The following is a 26,748-nucleotide window of genomic DNA, read 5'->3' on the forward strand; positions in this document are numbered from 1 at the left end:
AAAGACATGGACATGTCTTCAATTATCACCAATACAGTATTTCTGGATGGTGCAGAAATACGAAATATCTGTAAAAATAATTTCCTATTTCCTATGTTTACTTTTCCTTAGGACTGGGTGTCTTACTGATAAAAATTTCAAAGCTCTCCTTGAGAAGGAGTAAAGAAACCAGCAAGAAGGGAAAAGAAATCAGGAAAAAGCCAACAATCACAGAGTATAACAAATAAAGAAGAGGATGAAATTAAAAAATACAGAAATAAGGAACTTCAGAGAGTCTTTTCACAAAGCACCATACCAGATCTCACCATTTCCTGATGACATCAAAGGTGCCAGTAGATTGAATTCATATAAATGTTATTTAACAAAATGTCAACAGTTATCAGTAGATACCATACACTTAATGTCTCAAAATAATGTGATTGATATCTAGAGAAATCTGTGAACGAAAGGTTTATTTTTAATTGTGATGATCACAAAATTGCTTTTTTTAAAAAATGGAAAATAGTTATTTTTAATGTTTTAAAGTGAACCATGTTTTATGCATAATGGCTTTTGCCACTATGTATAAAAGAAACCAGAAGAAAAGGTATACTTTAGTATCTTCCTTCTTGAGTGATTTTATTAATGAAAAAATGAAGGTCTTTATCTGAAATAGATCTGGAAAATCTTTTTTTCTGTTATCTCAAAGCTACTTGACAGATCAATTCTAAACATATGAGTAGGATTACGTAGAGGATTTTAGGGTATAAGCTTTGACACATCACCAGCATATTAGTTATAGATACTTGTTTGTTTGTAAAGCAGGCTCTTTCCAGTGGAAATGGTTACCTGTTCTGATATCCTTGGGTATGAAAGTATTGAAAAGAGCAAGACATTAGGAAAAAAAAAAACAAAAAAACAAAAAAACAAACAACTCAGAATTAAAAGAAGTTCATGCTCCAGATAAAGATACAGCCGAAAAAACCTTAGCAAATGATGCCATCAGTACAAACAGCTGTAGGAAAATGCTTTCATGAAAATAACGTAACTTAATTTCTGGGGCCTAGGGACCATTTGAGAGAGCGCACACAAACCAGAGAGATTGCCTGAAGAGATTCTGAAAGTGTGAGATTTGCAGCAATTTTTGTATTGAACTTGAGAGGTTTTCCTGGCCATTCCAGCACTGGAATTCAACAAAACACAACAAGGCACACAGCTTTTGGAATAGAGCATCTTAAATTTTCCTTTACATCCAGGATATTTTTTTTGATTTCTTATTCACACAAAATTTAATAACTGAAACAAAGTAAGCAGTAGAAATAAAGTGAACAATAATAATTTTATGGCTTCATTTGGTCCCAAGTTGTCACACAGTCTCAGAATAATACTTCAGCATGACTAAATTTCACATACAGGTAACTACTTCACAGGGTTGATTAAACATAAATAAAGAGATAAATACATCTGTAGCCTGCAGGGAAAAAAAACCCCTATCTTAACATGTACATAAAGGATCAGAACTCATAAAAGAAAATACAGTCCCATTGACAATACTTTTAAATTTTATATAAGGTAAAAAAAAAAAAAAACCCACAAAAAACAAGAAATCTCGTTTATAATTTTACAGTCAGTAACAGTAAAGTAACAGTCAGTTTATCTGTTCTTAATAAAATACACTGTCTTCCCAACCCCTTTTTCAAGCATTGTTCAAAATATAACAATATGTAACTAAAGCAATCTAAGCTGAATGTTGCATCTTTTCAAAAAAGTAGATGGAAATACTGGAACTCCAGAAGCCATCCCATAAAACAGAATTGGGAGTTGAAAGATATACGAGGGAAAAAGAAGAACCATGATAGTAATATAATAAATAAAATTATTATAATTAAAACATTGGCATATATTAAAACAGCATACTTTATTCAAGTCACAGAGACAGAAATCACATTATTAAAGCTTAGCATTTAATAGCAAAGAATTTATAAATAGACCCTGTTATGCCTATCTCATGCATGAGTGGAATGAAGACTGACAATGGTCCTAAACACAAGGGTAAGTACTATCTATTATAAAGCAGGAGAATACAAAAACAACTTTAAAATTAGAAAAAAATTTGATGTGATGCTTTAAATGCTCTCATTTGGGGGCATGGGAGTCTGGGAAAAATGTCCTCCTGAACTAGCCTATGACACTAAGATTGTCTCTCATCTTTACTTGTTTTTGTGAGGCCATTGGTTTTTTCACATGAAAAGGGAAGCCTTCCTCACTGAGGTTAGAAAGGATTAGATTAGCACAGGCCTTTTTGTGAAAAGCAAAGTAACAGGACAGCCCTCCTCTGAGCAGCTTGAACCAATGGACTGTAGACTTCTCACGAACCTGCTCGTGGGCTCAGCTGCAATACGCCTCAGCAGCCAAATGACAAGGGGTATAACAACACTTTAAACAGACATCTATCTTCTTACAATAGAGCTGCCACACTGTATTTGATTTAAGTTTAGCCGAATTTATGTATTTACTATAATGCAGTCTGATATTTCATGTACCGGGAGTTATTTTTTTTCTATGGAAACAGCTCATAACTTGTAGTTTAAAGCTAATGCTGAATATATATATATAAAATTAAATGCTCCTGTTCATTAAAACAAATGCTGTTTTGCACAAGCTATTCATAACTTTAGATAACTCCACAGACCCCTAGCTGAGGTTAATCCTTGTAAATAATTTTTTTGTTGGTTTTGTATTAATTTGCACTTCTGATTTTAAAGGCCCTTGAAACCGATCTCACAGAAGTCAAAACAAATAGACTCATAGTAGTTCATTTATGCACAGGAAAAAAAACAAACAAAAGGAAATGCCACTGATTCATTGAGCTTCGCCCATTCATATTTAAAAAGGAAAAAGAATAGGAAAAAAAAAAGTAATAATAACCCAGCCACTGAGGCTTTTAAAACTCTTTATATTGTTATTTTTGTTCCAAAAACTCTGCTCAACAAAAGCGAGAACAGGCTTTGAAAAATGTGATTTCTCTAGCTCAAACAGAAAAAAAAGGATATAGAATATAGTACTGATTTTGTCATTGGAGTTCTATCCCAACCAAGGCTGCTGGAATATAATTCAACTGCAGGGGTTAAAAAAAAAAAAAAGAGAAAGATTAACCACTCAGAAAAAAACCATCTGATTGCAAAGATGGAACAAGACTTGATAAATGCTGGAGATATTTTACCTCTGGAAGACAATAAAGAAAAGGTTTCCTATGAGCCTTTCATTCTTTCTCCTTTGCCCTTTACAGGGCTTTTTATTTTCTTCTATTCAGTCATGGCTGGAAGTCAAAAGATGTGGAAAGGGTAGAACAGGCATATAAATCCTCTAACCTGTCTTCCAGAAAAAGAATTTGCATCCAAATCTGCATTTTTATCCTGATGCCGCTTGGAGCTGTCTCATAGAAAGCCAACTCTTAAAAGGATGGCTCACTTCTCTCTGTCTATCCTTCCCCATAATGAAGGGGGGAAGGGGGAAGAAAAAGTCCTAGTTTATCTTCTGGGTGATAAACTGACCTGTTCCTATACCCTAGCTGAGAGCTGATCACATGATTGGAAGAGCAAGTAGCTCCATGATATACTAGCTTTGCACAGGATGCCTGTGAGTCACCAGTATGATGCAGTCAGAAATAACTCATGCTTCCAGTCACAGTCTTTGCAGACAGAGACAAATATTATGGCCACAGGGCAGGACATAAGGGAGATCATATCTGGACCATGGTATAAGGTGCAGAAGTAGTCACCATCTAGGAAAAAAGTCAAATCAGAATGGATTTAGAGTAATACTGCATCCCATAAGGATGGTATGGAAACAAGCCAGGGAGCCCGATTAGCGAATGTCTGCACTGAGCACTGAAGAGCAGTGCTGAAACCCCTGAGCTGCTGTGGTCTTTATCTGCTCTGGAAGCAGTATATCACAGTGTGGTGCTGATGGGCTGCATTTATTATCTTAAAGCGCATTTAAAGTGAATGAACTGCTTCTGGCCCCGAGCTGGTCTTGCTGCAGCACAACAGGTAGACATATCAGCTGGAGTCAGCAATAGCTCGGGATTTTCTGCACCAAATTCCACTGCACTGCATAGACATCTTCTGTATGAGCTTGGTTTGTGCATTCAGGCACAATGAAAGCTGTCAGGGCATATGATTGCTTGCTATAAATACATCAAGAAGAGGAGGGGAAAGGGGGGACTGACACTAGGGCTGGAAAAAAACCTGTTTAAATTAGAGGATAATGCTGGCACAAGATCAAATAGATATAAACTAGTTACAAATAGGTTTAGGCTGGAAATTGGAAGACAGTTTAAAACCATCAGAGCAGTCAGATTCCAGAAGGATTTCCAACAAGAGGAATAGGGACAAAAAGCCTAATTATTTTTAAGAAGTTTAAACATTTGTGAAACGTGTTATATGACACGACTGGTTGAGGAAACTCAGTAGCTCAGACTGTTCTTCCTAAATTCATATTCCTCTGAACATTTTTCTTCCATCTCACCAGCCCCTTGGTCCTTCATAGTAGATAACTACATTCCCCTAATCCCCTCAGATAGCTCAGATCTCTCTTGAACTTCACCAGCACTGGGACCCTCAGCCTCCCTGTGTGGGAAGAGTGCTGTGCATACCCCTGTGGACCTGCTTGCAGTCACATGAACCACCCAGACATGAGTTCCCTTTGCCTTTAGTTTCCATGTTAAGCACAGTCTGAGCTCCTGATTCTTGTGAAATGATTCAAGGTCTTCATACTTCTTTCAAATATTTGTCTTCTAGTGTGAAGAAAACATAAATTGTTTATAATGTTGCTATGATCGAAGCCTTTGCTGCTCTCCGTGGTATTGCAGTGCAAAGACCACGGCCAACCACCTCACTATCTTGCTTCCTTGCTTCAGTGAAGGGGTTTGACCTTTCTGAGATCTTTTGTCTTCCCTCACTAGACTCTTGAAGCAAAATAAGAAAACAAAAAAAGAAAAAAAAAGAAAAAAAGAAAAGACATCTAGCTAAAAGGAGAGAAAGGTTAGAATTTTGATCTGGTTGCATAAGAACTTTCGCTCTTGCCTCTTCACTGAAGCTCATGGTACATGATGGAGCTTTTTTTTTATTGTAACTTTTCTTAAAGCCTCAATTTCTAGAGAAATCTTCACATGACAATCTCAGCATCTACTAAGAAATTTTTCTACTCCTCCGGTCTGTAGCAAAAAAAAAAAAGAGTCTGAAAAAGTTTCAGATTCCACCTTAAGTAATCCAGAAAAACAAAAAGCAAGTAAAACACTATTGTCTTCTATGCTCACAATTCTGCAAAGCCAAAACAGGGAGTATGGAGTGGCAGTGCTTCCACACAGCCTCTCTCAGCTGCTACTGTTTTATGCTGTGTATTTTAGGAAAAAGAATAAAATCCCTGTTTATGGTCTTGAGTTTTACATCATCTCCAGACTGGTGAAACACACAGGAGGAAGCATTTTTCGACTACTAAAATTTTGTTCACAGTGTTGAGTCCTGAGCCAGGTCTGGTTACAACCTGTACCATATATGAGATAGAAGGAAAGGGTTCTGAAGATATTCTGCTCAGAGTTGTGAGAAGAGTGTGCATGCAAAGTACATAAAGCACATAGCCAAAAAATGTCAATAGTGGTCATATGGTGAAACCCTCTCTTCACTTTTCTGAACAATTGCATAGTAATATTGACCATACCACTAAGGGGAATAAATTGTTTTTCTTCTGATTAGGAATTTAAAGGATATAATTTTTCATTTGTAACGGGTATTGTGTTTGAAGAATACTTAAAAAAATCCCAAACACTACTACTTCTGTAACAGACAGATAACATACAAATGCCAAAAAATTATGTTTTGCCATTGTTTCCGTCTGTCAAAAACTTCCTACCAAAAAATTCTGTGTCAGTTTTCCACCAGAAGTTCTCACCAGAATTTCCCACTGGAGTTTTCCTGCCAAAGGATCCTGCTATTTTTTATGGTTATCATATCTCTTCGAACATATGTGCTAAGAAATCACGTACCATCTCCTTTGAACACTATAAAAGTTGAGGAGAAATTTGGAAAAAGCAGGAAAAGAAGAGTGGGAAAGAGAATTGGCTGCTATAGTCGAGAGTCTCTCCCCCACCTCGCCCTCACCTTTTTCCACTGCCACCATGTGCTGCCTGCCTGCCATCGGAGGACTGGAATTCTGCTGACCTGGAGAGGACTGAGAACCTCCGTGTGACATATGTGAGTCAAATCTTATTTCTCCACCCTGACCATATTTCTGAGGGCTGAAAGGAGTGGCTGAACGGGACTCTGCATGGCCTGGGACACAGCCCAGCCTGAGCAGTGGAACCCACATCCTGGTTGCATTCCAGAGGGCTAAAGCTGTAAAGACTCTCTGCAGCTAAAGAGATAACATCGAAAAGCTGCAGAGACAGAGAAAAAAAAAGGCAGAAAACTGCTTCTCCTCTCCCCCCACCCCAGACCATCTCAGCAGAAAGGTAGCTTTGGTGGTATCTTTTCTCTGCTTTTAGAAGTAATCTTAGCATTTTCCAACCTTTTCTTATTTTTTCCTCTTTCTCTTTGCATCTCTTAGCAATTAATAAAATCAGTTTTGGTATCAACAGGTAACTTGTACGAGTTTTACTTTTGCTCAAGGGAATATTCGAATCTGAAGTTCTTTCTGCAACATTTAAGCAGATTGTAACAACTTCATAGACAGAATAACTACTGTCAAAACTGAAAAAGAAGCACTAGAAAACTGTACAAATTAATCATTGGTAAGACGCAAATATTATACTGTGCTAACTTTTATTGGTCAAATGCACAGGTAAATAGATCACAATTAACTTCAAAAGTTGCAAGAATAAACTGCTGTAGGGCTTGGAGAAAAAACTGTGCAACATAAGAACCATGACGTTAAGGAAAGTTATTCAAGGGCTGTATCTTAAGAAATTTTGAGCACAAGATTTTCCATTTGAGGTCAAAATCTGTGGACAAGATATAAAAGATGCTAGATTAAAAACAATAATTCAAAATAAGATAGGTAATTCCAGAATAAATAAACCTTTCCATTCTATGAGTCCATATTCTCAATATAATACATAGTTCCTATTTAACGGCAAATGAAAATGGTAGCTACAACAGGATCTCTGTGCATTTGGATTATACTTACTTAGAAGGTATTCCTAGTCTTGTAATATTCTATGTTTCTCTTCACTTTTTTTTTTTTTTAAAGACCTCTCTCCTCTTTTTTTCCCCTCTTTCTGGCCTTTCACTTAAATGTGGTATAAAAACAAACTTGAAATGCAGGTAACTAACTGATGTTACAGAGTTATGTGTGTTTGCTAACCCACAAGAGCCAAATCATATCTGGGAACGAGGACTGAGGATTTTTCCAACACAAAGTGTTCATCACACTTATGATTCCAATAAACTTCATATTTTTTTCCTTCTCTTCAAGATGCTGAAAGGGTTTGGATCACAAAGGAAGCTTTCCTTGGGTGCAGAACTGAGGAAGGCAACACCAGCCTGAGGTCCAAAAAAGCCTCAGTGACTGCTTGTGGAGGGGTTGAGAGAGAAAGGTGACAGCAGCACTGCCATAAGGGAGCTTACCTTGCTTCTCTAAACTGGTAGCACAAGAAAGGCACTAAAAATGCGCTTGTAAGGTGTGCACTTGACTCACCACAGATTGTTAAAAACGTACAAAGGTGCCTAAATAAAAGAAGGGACTCCCCCTCTTTTAACATCTCCTCCCTCAGTCAGGGAAAAAGACAAAGAAAATCAAACTCATCAAAGTTGGTTTTGTTCTAGTACATGCGGCATCATTTCAAAACTGTTTGGTTTCAAAGATATACCAAAAATGCCTTCATGCACTGCAATATTGGACCTAAGTTAATTCCAAACAAAACTAAGAATTAAATGTCAATGGTCAAATAATCCGGCAGTCGTGTGGTAAAATAATCTGGCTGCAGGTGAGCCTCATAGCTAGGAGAGAGGTGGATATTTCCAAAATCCTAGTCAAGCTTTAAGTGGGTTATATGCCTTGATCATACAGGTAAGGAATGGTCATTATTTCTATCAAATAACCAGTTGTGCATAGTGTTGGGATATAACTTTTCTACCCCAGGGTCTCCAACTACTTCCTTGATTTCCCAGACTTGGCTTTCAATGATATAAAACTCATACACTGTATGACTGAATGCAAAAGGTTAGTTAAAAAAAGTATTTATTTTCTATTTTTTCTGTTATGTTCCATTACAAAAAGAAGCATAACAAAAACAAAACAGAAGATAGCATTTTATTAGTGATACATTAATGAGCTTAAACAACTAGGTGATTTATGCTTGTCACAAATACATATTACAAACAATCACAAAACCTTAACTAAAAATGAAATAAATAATTTGAATAGCTTTTCTTAAATTTCTAATATTTATAAAATATATAGCACTTTCTATTACATTTTTTCAGTCATTTTTTATTCATAACAAATTAAAACTTATGATATATATTGCAAATATGCTAAAGGGATAAGAATAATTAAAAAAAAAAAGTTCCTGGAGGTATGAAATAGTAAATTAGTTAGTGTTTATCAATTTATTATCATATACCCAGACTGTGCATATCCTGCAAAAATAGCCATTTCTTCAACTAATATACATATGTTTCTTTATAGTATTATAAGTTTTTAAATGTAAAGCTTCATGGATTTATGCTTCTGTTTCATAGTTGTGCCTAATATGTAACTCTTATTAATATATACTGAATATCTTCCGTTAGTATATACTAATATACACACACACACACACACACACACGCACACATACACACACGCTACATTATATATTAGTATATACTGAATAATAAAATAATTTCTATAATATATAGCTGGGATTCCTGTGGAGAAAGTTGTTGAAAGTGGAAGCCACGTATACCGTAGTAAAACTAGGTAATGTAAATGAAAGCATTTAGTTTTAAATTGCTCAATATATTTTAATAGATTACGTAATGTACTGTAATAATATACAGAATCAGAACAGAAATTTATTTTTATTCCAGTATTCCAATGTTTTTTTCTATTATTCCAACAAGATGTGAACCACTGTCTCTACCAAATTTCCTGAAAATTGAGCCAAGCAAGTAGAAATGTGTTGACATTATAGAACTTATTCCAGGAAAATACAAAAATTCCACTTAAGAACCCTCCAAGTCAGGAAAGCACTTAAGCACAGATATGACTTCGTTATAACCTGAATGTTAATTACACTCAAGGACTCTTGCTGCTACACAGATGCTCTTGCCATAATCCTTAACACTGTCCCCTGACTGTGTATAAGAGTTAGCGGCTCCGTTATGTAGGTGAGAGCACAGTTTTCCATCTGTCTGAATGACGGGGGTGAGGAAACAGGGAAGTACACTTGGGGACCTCATAGCAAATATTCAGGTATGTATTTGCATGTGATAGACCAGGAAAAAGATGCATCAGGGAGAAGGCTGACCTGCATGGGGTAGCCTGCTGGCAGCCAGTGTGGCGAGGGAAAATGATGCAGAATAACTGGCCCTTGGCAACCTCAGCCTTTTTCAGCTTCATTCTGCCCCTTGCCGCAGCACAACATCCCCCTTCAGGCACTAAGCTCTGGTGGGCTATACTGGGAAGCTCAGCTTTTTAGGGTCCTTCAAGCACCCACAGTGCACAAGCAGCAGCCCCACAGACACAGAAGCGCCTGGTACCAGAACCTGGCAGCCTCATTGTTAGCGTGTCAGAGGGTTTTTTTACTCTGAACTCATTTCAGTTGGGCTGCATGGTCTGAAAGCCCATTAGGACCTGGAACTTATATAGATGTGATGCTTGTTTAGTTTCATCCTGATAAAAACGGTTCATGTGCTTAAAGACCACTCTGTGATATGAAGAATAGCACAATGAGTGGGTGCAGGCAGAGCCCATATTAAAAAAACATATTTCTGATAAAATTAAAGCACTAGGATAGGAGCACCTCTAGCTCCTGAGAGAGAGAGAGACAGAGACATACAAGTGCACCTTCAGATATCTGAAGCTACAGTCCTGCTTTGTGTTTCCCTTTTGAGAGCCTTGAGTGGCATCTAAGACAAGTAGTTAAATTTTGGGAGCTTGAGTGAGTCTCTCATGTTTCCCATCATACTGAACTGGTCAGAGGTGCGGGTCCAAAGCACAGACTCATAATTCCCTGATACAGAAATTTTAAAATCAGCTTAAACGTTTGTTCAGACACTATACTTTTTCAGAGACCAGATCCCATAAAGAAATGGAAAATCAAATGCAAGGATTAGTGTTTAATATTAATAAAATTTCCAAAAGCTTCCTCGGAATAGTCAAAGCAGAATGAAAACTGGTCTGACTTTCTAAGGAAAACTGTTATACATTCATGAGATCTTCAACTTTTTTAACACTTTTTTCTGATTCAAGAAACATCTTAAGGCATTGAATAAACCAAATCACAATTAAAGTAGCAGGTTGCAGTGCTGAAAACTACCTACACGTTTGATTGTGCACTTTGAGGTGTTCTGAAAAGTCTACATGTCTAAAATAAATAAATATATTTTTGCAGAATCAAGGATTAATCCAGAAAATAAGATGATTTTGAGATGATTTTCATCTCAAAGCAAATTGATACTGTGTATTACTGATTTGCATTCTTAAAAATTCTAGTTTGAATTGCAAAAAAAAAAAATTACTGGTTTTAAAAAATAACACACAATTAGCTTGTCTCCACAAACTTACTGCACTTAATTAAGATAATGAAATGGTGAACAGCTAAAAAATATGCTGATCTTTATTTCAAAGATGCCTTCATGCTACTAGAACGCAAAGCTCTTTTGAAAATCTCTAACTGTATTTTTAAACAGATTTAGGAAAAGAAATGTATTCATTTACTGATGAAATCAAGAATAATATATATTCAAACCAGTAACACTTCCCTAATAAAATTATGCTAACACTATAACTTATCATATGATTAGTTCTTTGAAGATCAGATTATCTAAAATTCTCATCACTAAGCAAAGCAAAGCAAACCAAGTGTATTTTTGGTATAGTGTATAACATCACTTCAATAGGCACAGTACCATAAAGAATTTTCTTTATTAAACTAACTTGACAGTATCATGACATAAAGAAAATAAATTACATATTATGGGTTGGTTGGTTTGCCCTTTCTTCTTAAAATATTTGCCTCCACTTGCATACTCATATTTTACCAAAAGTTGATGGCTCATAATTGTGTTTTTTTCATTGTCTCTGGGCTGTGTGTACTTATGAAATTCATTTTATATTAAGTGTGAAATGACAGGCTGCAACATAAAGCCTGAGTTTTGACATATACATATGAAGTTCCCTATGCTTTGAATGGGAACCTCTTGTAGGTATTTAAATAAAAAATGTAGCCTTTTAATATGTTTGTAAATTTTGTTTTGGTATTTAAGGATTACTTATAACACAGAGTTTAAACTTTCCCTCTTTGGTTCAAGACTGAATTTCCGACCAACTTGCTTTACAAGGGTCAGGTTGGATGCAGAGGTACCTCTGAATATTCTGTGACGTCACTGCACAAACCCCTGCTGCATTAAAAAATAAATGCTGACTTACAGTCAAGGCTATGACGTCTTATGTTCTCTCAGTATCAATTTTATCTTTCTGAAAATAAAGTATTGATTAAGTCCTGCCAGTTGACCTCTTTAGAAAAACAAAAAGAAAATCAATTAACAGGCTAATGTGTTTCTTAAATGTTGTGTATTTAATGCCCCCTTGCAAAAGTCTCAGTGATGAATACAGGGGTTCTACAAAAAGAATACTTGTCAGAGATCTTCAGGACACCCTGATGTCCCAAAAGTTCCTGTCATTAGTTCCATTCTGCACAATGATAATTTTTACTATTTTGATTTTTCTTTTTAGTAGAGGGGGCTGTCATATGATGGAATCCCTTCATCTACAGAAATTTCCAATGACATACTTTGTGCTGGTTTGGGTAAATGTTATGCTCATTCAAGCACATCTCTTAAATACCTCTCAGTTTCAGTGGTACAAAAGTGCACACAACATGGACAGTTGAAGGAAAAACATTCAACTGGCAGCTGACTAGTTTTAGATTCTGCCAGTGCCAGAAGAGCATGCACTGAGGTGTTAGCGTATGCCGACACTGTGATAGCTGAATGCCACAGCAATGCACTGAGAGGAGATGATTTGGGAGCACTGAGGAGGAGAACTGACATTAACAGATATCAGACTTCTGTTTTCAGCACTGTCAGCACTCTGCCAAGATCTGTGTTTCCAGTATATGCTTTCTTGACGAGGACACAACTGTTAAACCTCTTAGACTGTTGCAGCTTTGGATTCAAAGTATTTGGGGATTGTACTCTCCCAGGAGCAAACTCAAGATCCTATGGACAGCCATGGTAGTTCTATCTGTCACTCAGAGACCAGTACGTGATGCCCTTATTTAAGGACAATTCATATGAACAAATACATGATGATGCCTATGAAAATGTTGGATTTTGATGACACTTATAGTATTTAATAGCTGGATTATGACATCATTCTACTATATTTAAAATTAAAAATAAATGTGTAGCCCTTGGAGGTGTACCAAAAGGAAGTAAATGTGTACTGAAAAACATTTGAAAGTGATAAAAGAGTCCTCAGAAAAATATATTTTTTGATTATTTGGAGCTAGTATCAAGTTAGATCAGTTATACTTCAAAGCAATGTAACTCCCACATATGTAAATCTAAATACTTCTAATGCAAAGCAAAATAAAACGGAGACATGATTTGCACCTACATTTTGTTAATCTTTTGCCCCTGCCTTGCAGTTTGAATTGTTCCCATTTTGATAAGCTTTTCTCTGGCCTCACTTTTGAAGTTTTAATTATCTTAATACGTAGAAAGGAATGCGAAAGAATTTGCCTGTCTGCCAAAAAAGGCAGATAGTGTCCCTAGCCCATACCTGCTATTAACAAGTCGGGGGGGGGGGGAAGAAAGGAAGTTTTGATTACAATATAATAAGCAGAAAACCCACAAATACTACTGAAAATGTTTTGCCCAAACTGTAGCTCACTAACTGTTCTTCCTGTATTTTTTAGTTCTCTTTCCTGTTTATCAAAAGAAAAAATCCCTCACCTTTTCTGTTGTTTCAACTATATCACACACATCCTCACACCTTTTCCCCATGTTCACTGATGTGTGTCACAGCACAGCATTAAATTATTTTGCAAAACTGTAATTAAATAAAGTTATTAATTTTAAATTTACAAGTCCCTCATATTTCAACTTTAAATGATACTCTTGAATTAGTACGTGGTCCAGACTGATGTAATGGTCTTAACAGACAAAGAAATTATCCATTTTGTAATCTATTCATTACAGCTTATTTAAATTATTCCTGTTTTTTACTAACAATGTAGATCTATAAAATATAAATTATTAAGAATTTCATGAGTGAACTAATTTTCCAAGCATAATGTAAAATGTCTATTTCTTGAGAGCTTGAGTGGAGCAGACATCCTACTTATGACGTGAAATCAAAGTTTAACCATGGAAGAAACATATTAAGTGGGTTGTCTCTGAAACAAATTCAAAATCTTGTGAACAAAGACTGTTAGATTTACAGTATTCTTGACAAAAAAAAAGGAGGAAGTAAATAGCTGACGATATTTTTTGTACTTGCACTTAATTTGTTATTAAAATAAATTCATATGCCATTATTTTTACTTGAAGAAGAGGGTCTTACCAATGAAAAGGTGTTTTGCTTTTTGTGGCTTGGTTTTTTTTGGTTTGGTTTTAATTTATCAGTCCAGTATGGCTATATCTTTGTTGTTGTTACTGTTAGACTAAGAAAACAAAATGGAAAAAGTAGCATGATTCCATGTATGGACACAAGTATGGATTTACAGCAGTGCTTAAAGTGCTTTCTTATTTGAGGAGATACTTACACAAGTGACTTTTCATGCTTATCTCCTTTTCACCATGTATTATATGCTTGCTGCTTGCTCTCATTAATAATATAATGATAGGGCATTATATTCATACTCAAAGTTTAGTATATTGTCATAAAAAAATCTGAAAACAGGAAAATGACAATTCTTTTTGTGTATTATTACAGCAATTTGAAATTTTTATTAAATACTCAAGTGCTTCATTTCATCATTTATTCCTTTGCTTCCAGTGTTGTTTAAAGTACTATGTAAGTACAAATAGATAATACTAAAAGCATATCCATCCTATTCTGGGGTTTCGACTAGTATTATTTACTGACGTCTTGCAGAACTGAGATGAAATTATGATCCCATGTGACCATTTATCTGCTGATGCTGCAAGATGTCTTGCCTCCAGGATTGGTTTCCACGTACATGGTTCACCAAAGGTCTAAATCTTATGAATATTTATACATTGTTATGTGTCCTTGTTAAGTGGCAGTGCTGTCATATGAGATGTCAAGTAGTATACTTTAATTTTCCAGTACCAGAAGTTGTGGGAAGAGCAGAAGCTGTGGCTTGGCTGCCTACATACAAAGGGTCCAAACAAGCCACTTTGGCTGCAAAGAATGAGTGGATACAGTGAAGGACTGCAAACAGGTTGGAAAACTCCAGCTCCTGGAAGTGAAAACAAAAAAGATTAAACATGAAACAGAAGAACACCTCACAAACACATAGCCAGGAATTAACTGCTACTCAAATAGCAATAATTTTAATAACTTATTGCCATCTCACTAATGTGCCCTACAATTCTCTATTACAGGGACTTAAATATTGAACATGTAACAATCAGTAAATAATTGGAGGCTAAGACGGACAAATTTATGAGTTAAGTGCCTCCATACAAATACAAGATCCTGCTGGCTGAAGGAAAAGGAAAGTGATACTATGTAATCTTGCTCCAGGTTAATGCAAATCTGATACTTTTGCAGGTTAATTTAGATAGAAATTTAATGGCTGCACCCTAACAGTCTACACATCTCTGGACTACTACTGGATAACAAATGTACGCACAAAAAATCAATAACATTGAGTTCCACATATGTTACATTTGTTCATCATGTCACCTCACAGTGTTAGTTATTATCTTACCTGATTCTATAAAAAAAAAAAAAAAGACATTTCAAAGAGTGCTACTATCATACAGTGATTTTTTGGATCAATTTTGGATGTGTTATTGGACCAAAAAAGGAACATACTCTATGTTTTAACTTCATTAGTAATATTATACAAAGTCCTTATTTTTCTACCTTAATTTACATTTCTTTACAGCCCATCAGCATACAATTAGACTAGCTGTGACTCTTTTAGACACCGCTACAGAGGAAAAAAACCTACATTTTTTACATACATAAATTTGCTCCTTTGTGTCTAATTAACTTTGATCATTTTTTTTAAGGTTATCTTCAGTATGTTTTCTTGGAGTTGGTATTTAATCAATAAATACTTGTTGCATCTGAAAGCAAACACAGGTACTTCAGTACATGTAGGTATAGGGATAGTGGTGCACAGTTGCTATCTTTCTGCTTTGATTCACTGCCTATACAGATTTCCTCACTGCAATAAGAAGCCAATAATAGATATCTCTGGCATATTCTATTTCTGTTTCTGTCTAGCACTAGTATTTCCAGGTTATGTAGTGCCGAAGGTATTTCTCTTTTGCTTAGAAGAATACTGATAATGTAAATTCAACAAAAATTGCTAAATCCCTCAAAATTACATCAACCTGCAATTTTCTTCCCCTTGATATTTTCTGAAAGATATTTCTTCACGGAATACATGGAGACATTCACAAATCCCCCATGTGTGTGAGAGGCAACAGTGTGAAAGCAGAAAGCTGCATGTGCAGTGTGTCTAGTTATGTGCTGAATAGGTGAAGCTTTGTTCAGTTCTCTTAAAACTCTGGCAGATGTCCTTCAGGCATGCTCAGAAATAAATCTGTAACATCCCATGAGCTTCTTTAAACTCCCCTGACAATCAATTATCAATAAAGAAGATAACGTTTATGCTGAATTTCACAAACCTGCCATCTGTGTCCATACAAAAAAAAAATCTGTTTAGAGACATTTTCAATTTTAAACCTTGGGAGAAAGACAATTTCATCACTATGTCAAAGTGGTACCTTTTCTGCTTCAAATTTCAAAACAAGAAAATTTATCATAGATAAGAAAACAACGGAAATTGAAAGATGAGGAAACAAGGAATTATGGAAGCTATTTCAGAATAACAACTATCCTTCATTAAGTTACTTTTCAGTTAACTCAGTTTTATTAATATATTAATTTATCTAATCAGTATTATAAAAATAAAACTGAAGCTTAAAACGAGACAATAAATATTTAGTGGAAGTGTGAAATATTTGTAATATCAATTGCACGTGTTATATGTAGAAAGACTACATTTACTCCCATATCTCAACAGAATAAGCCTATTAAAATAAATATTATAGTTTGAGAATTGTTTGAGTTAACTAGGTAACCCTACTAGCTGAAAGTTCTTACTATCATAATTACAGCTACTGGACACTGAATTTTCACAGTGCATGACTATAATAATTGCCAATAGTTATCACAGGGGTTTCTGCAACAGCAATACGTCAGGAATATTCATTGCTCAATGGACCATCAAGGCAAATGGGTGAAGCAACTGAACAGCCTCTGAAGGTCCCACTGGATTACTATTATTGATAGAAATGACACAACGTGGAAATTACCTTGATTGCAAAGAACAGCGCTAAGAATTCAGCAAATGCTTGATTATTATTTACCATAAAACATTATTCCTATTTCAATGAAGATATGCATATTTGACTGGAAATTAAAGAAACGTGAAGCACAGTAGACTGGCTGGTATGCGGTGACTACATATAGGTCTGATTAATGGCTGCAGCTCAGTTCCCAGGAGCCTGATTGATGGGAACAGGGTCTATCAGGAACAACACTTTTTTGGCAGATTAGCCTAATCACAAGAAAGCTCAATGAACAGATAAGATTTCATGTAGAGCTGCTGACAGACAAAACATGCCCTCACTTCCACTGAGAACTTGCACCTTATGCTGGCCGGCCACAGGTCGGTGCTACTGCCAGCAGATGGAGGGGAACTCAGAGGCTTTTGTGCATATCCAGCCACCCCTGGTTGTTTTTGTATATATTTCATCCTCAGTCATCCTCTCATTTGAACACACTTTCATTCAGGCAGGGTATTGCATATTACACACCTACTTTAGATGATGTTTCAAGTAAACAAATAGGCAAACCCTAAGAAACCTGAAAAAATATGCAGTGACGCCATTAAAATTGATACCAGTAGGGAAAAGAAAATTCTCTGAACCCCCAAAAAGCAAGAAATCTTAACTTGAGCCGCATCTACTTGTCCACGCAAAAGTACACAATTTAGTATTATTCTAATTTCCAGAATGTTGTCTGTATGCCTCACCTAAGACCCTACTCTCCTAGGAATATCAGTGTACACTTTGGTCTTGAAACTATCTTTATAAACTATCTGTTGATTAAACTAATCTCACCCTATATTACTGTCATTATGGCAGACACTCCCAGATTATTAACCTGAACATTCACAGTTCCTGCTGGGGACAACGTAAGTGGGCTGAAAGGTGTATGAGAAAGATGCAGTCATTGAGAAAGGTCAGAATTGTATGGAAATTCTAGTAGCCTTTCACAGAGAAAGTCTGGATTGAAAGAAAGAGATGGAAAGAGGAAACAAGAAAAGGGTTTACCCAAACGAAAAAAAAACCCAACAAAACACAACAATCTCTTATTGCACTATATTAATGATGCAACTACATAAATGATATATCTACAAGCAATTTTGTTTCTAAGTATCCATGATATGGTTAGAAAAAAATCTTCTCTTTCATCCATATTTAAACTGCTGATATGAGAAAATATTTGTTCTTTCATCAAATTTGGTGTTACATAGTCTCTATATGAGCATAGAATCTGATCTAAAAAGAGATATTAAACAAATAATTAATGTGCAAGACATGGGGAAAATAAAAATTGAAACACACAAACGAACGAAGGTCAGAAATCTGAGCTCAGAAATGCAGTCTGCAACTGAGCAATCATTCTGTAAAAATCTTAAGGATGTACATTTAAAAGATGTACCTTTTAAGATGATATTCTAAATGTGAAGAGCACTGTGATGCTCACAGAAAAACCCTCAAGGCTAAGAGCAAAGATTACTTTAAAATTGCAATTTGGAGAATACACTTAAACAGAAATGTCAGCCTGGAAAATCGTGCAAGCACCCATCAAGTCACCTTGCAACAGTTCAAAGTGAGTATTTTGTTCTCAGTAATGTGAGCAGCAATGTCTCAGGCTATTTGCCCTATTTTACGTTAGAGTTCTATACTAGACAAATTAAAATACAAATTAATTAACATTAATTACTATTAAGGTATTATTAATTAATAATAAGATTAATGCTTAATCCTCGAAGTTACACTTCTTTTGCTGATACCATATTTCTGCCCTCTTCAGTTCTCCATATTAAAATAGACAAAGACAATTGACTGGACCTTCATCTTTATAAGATTATTTTTATATTCAGTTCAGTTTTGTACTGCTCAGCTTAGGAGTTCAGGTAGTCTGTGAACAAAATCTCACCTGATGCAGCACAGTTGTGTGACCTTGACTGAGTTCTTCTGGCAGAACTGTTGTGCTGTGATTTGAGAGAGGTGAAAGCACAGACTGAAGTGTAGTTTTTGAGTTATACATATGTTTTGCAAGGCACAGAGACTCTCAATTCACAGTTTGGTGTGCTTACTTAGAAATTTCAAAGGAGAAATTACATAAGGAAAAGCACTAATTTTTCTACACATTACATACTTCTATGTTTGGAAGCATTTTATCTTGAAATAATATCTCTCATTAATTTAAAGCACTCTTCCTTTTTGTCAAAGAAATATAAAGCACTTTCTACTGCAGTGGTCTAATATTTAGTCAGGTAAAATTGAAGATTACAACACTCTTGAGTTCATTACAGTCCTGAGATTGTGTTAGTCTCTGGAGGCTTCTGTGATACTATGGAGAAAAAATGGATCATCAAACTACACTTAAACCCCTAGCTAAACAGATAGATAACTACATAGGAAGGTGCCTAAGTGAAATCCTTATAGATGCAGAGAAAGCTTTGCCCTTCTGTGCTTGGGTTTTTTTAACCCATCCCAACAATTCAGTAAGAACAAATACAGGGACACATTGACTCCATGTTCTGCCAAGCCGACAGCTTTATTTTGTAGTTCTCACTCAGAAAAATTCTGTCTGACTGTGCAAACTCATGCAATATCTCCTGCTGAGTGACAGCTGGGAAATAACCTACAGATTGGAATGTCTAAGGGGTACTGGTGATTAATGTTGCCCTTAAGTGGTTTTCTTGTCAGAAACCACTTAGACTTTGCCTTAGAGACCATCAAACTCAGGTGTTTGTTTCCAGGCACCCAGCCATGGATCCACTGGTGTGACCTATGGTAATTATTGTTCAGATTTTTCAGTCTGGAACTGTTTAAATCTATGAGGAAACACTTCTTTTATTCTACATTATATATCTTTGTAGTAACATGATTTAACTTAGAGAGAAGCCAAACAAAAGCATCAGTACAAAATTTTAACAGAAAATAAAAGGTAGTATTTGTAATGTTTAAATATCTAAAATTATTTTAAAACTGACGAGAAGTATACCGGGTAATAAAGTTAAATTGTAACTAAATCTGTAGCACATGTATGTCTCAAAGCCAGCCATTTTGAATTTCTTTAAGTCAGCATGAAGCACACTGCAAAAAATGTTGACGGTATTATAAAAGTATTAGTAATTCAGTGTCAGTGAAGTCACTTTCACTTAGGAGTATAAACTCTGGTGGTAAGTGTGTTTCTCAACAAAATAAAAAAGCTACCTGATGAATGGATGTGGTTCTGAACTTTTTCCCAAAATGTATTTTTCCTAGATCTTCTAACATTGGCAGTGATATCTCTGTATATTCCACCAGATATCCAACCTGAAACTCTCCTGGTGTAAATTGAGGCCGTTCTTGACCTATTGCTTTTTACTCATGTAAACAGACTGACACTCACCTGGTTACAACCTCATTTCAGGTTGTAGAGTACCATATAATCCCTCCTGAGCCTCCTTTCCTCCAGGCTAAACAGTCCCAGCTCCCTTTGGTGGCCCTGATAACACTTGTGTTCCAGCCCCTTTACCTGCTTTATTGCTCTTCTCTGAACTTGCTCCAGCACCTCAGTACCTTTCTTGCAGTGGGGGGCCCAAAACTGTACACAGGATTTGAGGTGCCTTGAAAGGTACCTTGCTTCCAGATTCCTGCTTGGGAATGCAGAAGTGAAGAGCCCTAATAAACTGGTGCAATAGCCCCTTAAATTTTTGGGTTTTTTCTCCACTGTGAGGTCTCATTTCACTACATTCTGATTATTCCCAATATAACATAACTGGAAAAAACCCAAAATCATAGGGAAAATGTTGCACTGTATTTCCCCTTATAACAGTGAGTCTCCAGGCCCTCTGAAAAACAGAGCTGCATTTAACAGGTGATGAAAGCTGTTGCCATGAATATTCATCACAACCTTTAACAGATGTTTTAAAAAATTCCATCGTCTTATTCCTAATGAAGCCTGCATACAGTATGCATGAAATCTGGCATTACAAGCATTTCTGAAAATCTGATTAACATTTTCTAATGGCTCAACAGTTCCACAAATAGCTAAACCTCTAACTTAGTAATGCAAAGTCAAAAAAATTGAGGCTAGACTTTTCCACCTCTCCTCACGCCGCATAGGGCTTTAAATCCATGAAAGGTATAAATGCTACTGAAGAATTTTAAGCTAACTAGTGAATGTTCAAAATATATAACCCAAAACCTTTGCATTCATTTTACAGCCGCATTTATTTACATTTCTTAGACTAAGCAACACACTTAACAAGCAAACAAATTGGAATCAATAGATGTACTCATTATAAATGCCATAGCACCTTCCAAAGAGAATATAATCTGACATCTTTGATCATAATATAGATGATATTCTTTCATCACCAAGAAAATTAAATGAAAGTAACAAATTTTATTTCCAAATTGATTAAGGTGAAAGTTTATATTTATAGAAAAGAGAAACAACCAGGGAACATGATAACATTTTAATAAGCATGCTAGTAAGTCTGTGTAATATTCTGCCTTCATAAGGTTGAAGGTAGAATTTCAACCTTGATAAAAGGTAGGCAAAATTTTCTAGAAATAAAGCTCTATTCAATTTGAGTGGGAACAACAATAGGTACAATAAAGGTACCAGACCAGGATATCTCTAAGGCTTATAAAGTGATTTACATGACAGATATAATTTAAAACAGGAAAATATTTTCATGAAAACGGTTATCCTCTTCAAAATCTAGATTTCATACTTTTTAGAAATCTTTTAAAAAATTTAATTCAGCATTAAAAATATATTCTAGTTTTACCAATTTAAAAAAACCAACAATAAAACCAAACCAAACAAAGAAAACCAAACAAAAAACCTACCACTGTCCCACTCTTAGACTCCTATGAAGTTTCTTCAATCCTAAAATCTTGTGTTAATATGACAGCAATAGCAGACAGATATTAGAAGAAGAATAACTTGACTTTCATCCTTCAGCAGGATAATAGTGTACAATTGTTTCCTTAAGAGAAAATCATCCTCATGACATTAAATTAGTTTGCATTTTCTTCTTATAGGTGAAAAAAAGTTCTATATTATTAAAACAATTTCTGAAGGAATCAGAATAAAGTATTTATCTTTGAGATGCAGCAGAATGTGGATGTATTGAAAGACATGGTCACCACATTTCATTGTTGTTGATTTAATGAGAGGTTTTATATACCCTCATTGTATTGAGTAAAACATTCAAAATGAAGTAAATAGCTGCTGGGTAGAAAATAATTTACACCAAACATAAAGAGACATAGAGGAAGGAAAAATAGCTGCTTAAGGTAGCTATTGGCATTTAAAGTTAGAGGTGTCTATTGTCACAAAGCAATGTATTTTTTCTTTACACACTTTATTATACTGTACATATTTAGCACCTTTGTTCAATTTATTTAACTATTTCCTATTTGCTCATGGAACTGTATTATTATCCTATTCAGTCAGCAATTTTCTGTCTGATGTGGTCATGAAAAATGATGTAGGAAATGCTTCATAAGAAAGGTTAAAGATGGACAAGAAAATAGTCTTTAGGTTTACACTAAAATTAGGGTTCTAGTCAAAGAGAACATTGATCCAGACTGCAAGGCAATTTCAATTATCAGAGACCCAGGGAAATCACTTCTCACACACACTGGGACAGTAAATGCCCTATTCTCAAAAGACATAAATTGAAGTAAGGCTAAATCTCTCACAGCTACTGTTTCCATGAACTAACTCTTGAATCAAAAGCACAACTGAAAACACAACTTTTCTGATTTTGCATTGGACACAGACAAAGCTTCAGCCTTGTAAGGGAATAAGGCACTCAATCTCTCAGCTAGCTTTATCAAAATGACAAAGAGGAGATTTTGCAATCATGCCTAAAACCATAAATAACGACTCCTGTATTTTATTAATTTTTAATCTAATTACACCTTTCAAAAGACTTTAAACTAGAAAAATGTTGTTCTTCAATTTCTTTGGTTTTGTTTGCATCCTTTGTGCATTAATGTAATATTTTGGAGTAACTTAGTTTATTATACTCCTTTTCTCCCCTGGTTGCATTGAAAATTGTACATTGCCTTTATATAAACAAGGTATTGTTTTTACCTTTGCTTCAATTTGTTTAGTATCTTGGTTTTGGAACAAAAACTTGATTTTGCTCTTCCCATCATCTGAAGAACCTTTGAGCTGGGAAAACTTGTACCTCCAAAGCACAGCCTAAAGGTAAAAAAACCCAAAACATAAAAATCATACACAAGCAAGTCAATGTAGTTATCATTGCAAATTGTATTAGAAATAGCTGATCTCATTCCAAGAGAATTTTAACCTCTCTATGATACATAATTAAATGATTGTAGTATTCTGTGATCAGATATCCCTTTGATCATATAGATGTATCATACTTTGACAGCATTTGATTCACATCTGTCAGACTAAATTTGTGAAATTTACTCTGAAATTCCTTTATCTATTATGATTAATCAAAAAGGAGAAGGATTATAAATTCATTGTCATGCCAAAAACCAAAGATTTTTTTCCACTGACAATTCATGGGTTCCCTATCTCCATCTGAAGTGATGACCTTACATATAAATCCCCTCTTTTTCTTTCCACATTGAAAAATCTAGTATTAACATAAAGGGCAAATCAAATTAGAAACAAACTCTGTAAGGAGAACATATTTAGCATTTACTTATGAAAGTTTAATGAGGAATTTGAGCAGATCATTAATTCTAACCATATCAGTGGTCTTTCAAGTAATTATATTATGAATTACATTGTGTCTTGTTGAAAAAAAGACAGATTGCTCTACAAAATAAACAATCAGTTAATAAAATTTACAACTGTCTAGAAAAACATCTTTTTAAAATATATTTAATGTGGATTTATGTAGGAAAAAAACCATTACTTTGCTTAAAATTGGACAAGTGCTACTTTTCTTTATAAGTCTTCTCAGACTCATTTAAAGATATCCCCTCACCCTTCAGGTATTTTGGGCATTAAAATTTTTCTTTATAATTCCAGTAGTATTTCACATAATTAGAATAAAAATTATTTCAAATAATTAGAATAAAATATCACATTGTGCAGTTACTTTGAGGAAACATTAATTTCACGGGCACTGGACAACACAGAAACTTAAGGCAACCCTTTTGTCTAAGGGTTCATAAATTATTTCCTCTCAGGGGCATAGGATGACACTTCCATCTGTGCCCTTTGTCTATACCTATGAAAGATTTAGTATCTACTGAGAATTAAAAAGAATTTGAGGGAGGTCAGATTTTTAACTGTCCTAAATCTATGCAGGCCTCTTTGCTTCAGTGTGTGTTCATCTTTTCATGTTAATGACTGACAAAAATCTCTCACCTGCACCAAGCTAAATAAAGTTTGCTATGTTTGTCTTAGTAACCTGAAAAGGACTAAAAGGACTAAAAGGACAGCATCTTAACTGTGCACAATACACAAAGCAAATGCTAGAATTTTTCGCCAAAATTCTCTCTATGTAGTTGCCCCTTCCACATAAAAATAAACACCTAGTCTCAGCACCACTTTCATTCTCTGTGTGCATGTGACAGGTGAGCTCCCATCTGCCATAAACAGAGTTAAGGACATCGTGTTTCAGACAAACTAAAGGGATTTGACAATTTAGGAGAAAATATATTTATTTCAAATGCTGTTCTCCTGACTCCACCAATCTGTGCTACAGAAAGTAGAATAGCTTCCCTCATCTCTAGGCATGTGCAATTCCTTTGACCTTGTTTGATAAATGACGTTTACTTATATTGTGAGTTCAAGATAAAACAAAGCAATCTAATAAATCTTTCAGGTGGCTATATTCCTACCTACTTTGTAAACTTCTTTTTTTTACAGATCTATGTAAATCAACAAATCTTGTCAGAAGATCAAGACCATTGCTTTTCTTCAGGAACAGCAAATCTATTTAAGCTATGAGAAATGTAAAGGGCATTGATTGTCTCTTTATCTCAGGAGAAAATAATTGAAGAAATGAGCTATCATCTTTCTCTTCTCCGATGATATATGGAGAAGCCAGGAGAGAGATGCAGCATTAACAAGGACCCTTAGATGGGCAGGCAAAATCCCAGGGTACCTGGCCTTATTCCGAGTCAGATTAAGTTTGAATGAAGATGAAGGATCTATAGAACTGTGGTACTTTGACATTTCCATACAGTTTTACCATGCACGTCATTCCCACTCAGAGGAAAGAGAATGACAGTCACACCAAACCACAGGCATGACTCAGGAACACACTTCAATTTATGCATAACATTGGTTTTGGAGACTCCTACTTAGCAATGTCTCTTACTTAACTACTCTGCAAAATCAGGCCTATAGCGGGGAGAGGATTAATCCCAACAAAACTTCACTTCAACCATCAAGATAGCAAAACAAGCTCCTAGAACTGACAGTTTCTTTGCAGAGATGATTAAACACTCTTCATCTAAAGTGTAAGGAGTAAAAATGCTATTGACAAGGTATGAAATTATTCCCACATGAAAGAATTATCTGTTCCTTTTGAATGATCTTCAACAAATTTCCCCCAAAGATGTCCACATGATGGAGGGTTCTTTTTGCAAAAGTAAGAGTAGGGAAATGTTGTGAGTTTTAAGTTATCAAGTCAGGAATGCAAAGTATTTCAAGCTAGTCAGCCTGGCTATTTCTTTCTTTTAGACAATCTCTGAATAACGGTTCCTACATCCTTGTTTAAGGATGTTTAAGGATTCTCTCTAATAGACTCTGAATGCGTCCCTAATAGACTATGGATGTGTCTCTACTCCAATATATCATACTATATTGAAAGTGTAGCTACTATCTTAAACTACTTAAACTAGATGGCAAAAACTGGGTAAATTAGTTAAGCATATGCCCATTAAGACCCATTTAATTCATGTCTCCTATCAAAGAAGCTGAAGTGCTGCTCTGTGTAGCCAGAGCTGCACATTTCGTAGATAAAGTAGATGTACAAGGTGATGCAGAATGCTGTGACTGCAGTCACATTGCCCTCAAAGTACAGTGTCTTGGAGATGCTGGATTACTTCCACTTGTGGTTTCATATGTTCTAAGCATGGTTCTTTTCTTCTTTTCATTTTCATTACTGCAAAATGCATAAGCATAAGCAGTGAACAGGGACCAAACCTATACTTTTTCAATAGTTGCTTCATAGTGCCAAGGCAAGAAAGGAAAGACCAGACACACTCACCTAAGCACACAGTTTCACACAGATATGCAACTACAGTAGTGACAAAAACACACGAGACAGAGAGTTTCACATGTTGTTATCTTTCATATACCTGTGGGCTGACTTCAGCGTCACAGTGCTCACTATGGTGATTGTTCTGAATCCTAATTTTAAATAGGAATAGGAACCCTTGGGAACACTGATCTACTCCACTGTCACTGTAGTCTTGTCTTCATGTTTTTGAATATCACAGCTCCTTAGAACCATTTGTTGAATGCTTGCTTCAGTGAGATAGCATAGGTTGTTATAATTTTGTACAAATATATTTATGTATATATATTGACTTCTAAGTATTAAGTACATTTGTAAAACATACCGGCCTTTTCATAAATTGCCAAACACCTAAATATGTGTCATATAAATTATTCCTAAATCAGTTTTCATGAATTATAAAATATAAGCAGAAGTACTTACTAGTTTGAAGGTACAGTGTTACTGAGCTCAACACTCTATAATACATTCTGATAGGGCTTCTTTTAGCTCATAAAAGCAGCCGATTTTCTTCAAGTACTTTCCTTGTATAATCCTCAGTAACTGTGCATAACGCATCACTGAGAAAATTTTATAGGACTATATATAGCATTTTTAGGAAGCAATAAATTTTGGTATACCCTAAAATAGAATTGACAGGAGGACCAGGTGCCAAATCCTTTTAAAGCACAAAATGCAACCAAATTAAAAAAGTTTCTTTTGTAGCTGGTGGTATCAGCTACTCATGAGGACTCTGAGACACCTTTCAAGTTGAGGCACACAACCTTATGATGCCTTGATGTAAGACCAAGACGAGAACTCAATATGCACTA

The 26,748-nt window shown here is 35.4% G+C and overlaps 1 protein-coding gene across 2 annotated transcripts in view; it reads right to left on the minus strand.

Moving 5' to 3' along the window:
* Nucleotides 1-11,923: 11,923 nt before the first annotated feature.
* The window catches only part of SNTG1 (syntrophin gamma 1), a 335,023-nt gene continuing 320,198 nt past the window's right edge, over nucleotides 11,924-26,748 (minus strand). For both annotated transcript variants that reach the window (XM_018080350.3, XM_018080344.3), the window contains 2 exons: nucleotides 22,795-22,905; nucleotides 11,924-14,614 (listed from right to left, as the gene is read on the minus strand). In XM_018080350.3, the coding sequence (XP_017935839.1) occupies nucleotides 14,456-14,614; nucleotides 22,795-22,905 (270 nt within the window). In that variant the 3' untranslated portion in view covers nucleotides 11,924-14,455. The remainder of the gene's footprint in view (nucleotides 14,615-22,794; nucleotides 22,906-26,748) is intronic.

This window comes from Manacus vitellinus, unplaced genomic scaffold, assembly GCF_001715985.3.
Source record: "Manacus vitellinus isolate BGI_N305 unplaced genomic scaffold, ASM171598v3 scaffold_1_pilon, whole genome shotgun sequence".
In the NCBI taxonomy this organism is placed as follows: Eukaryota; Metazoa; Chordata; class Aves; order Passeriformes; family Pipridae; genus Manacus; species Manacus vitellinus.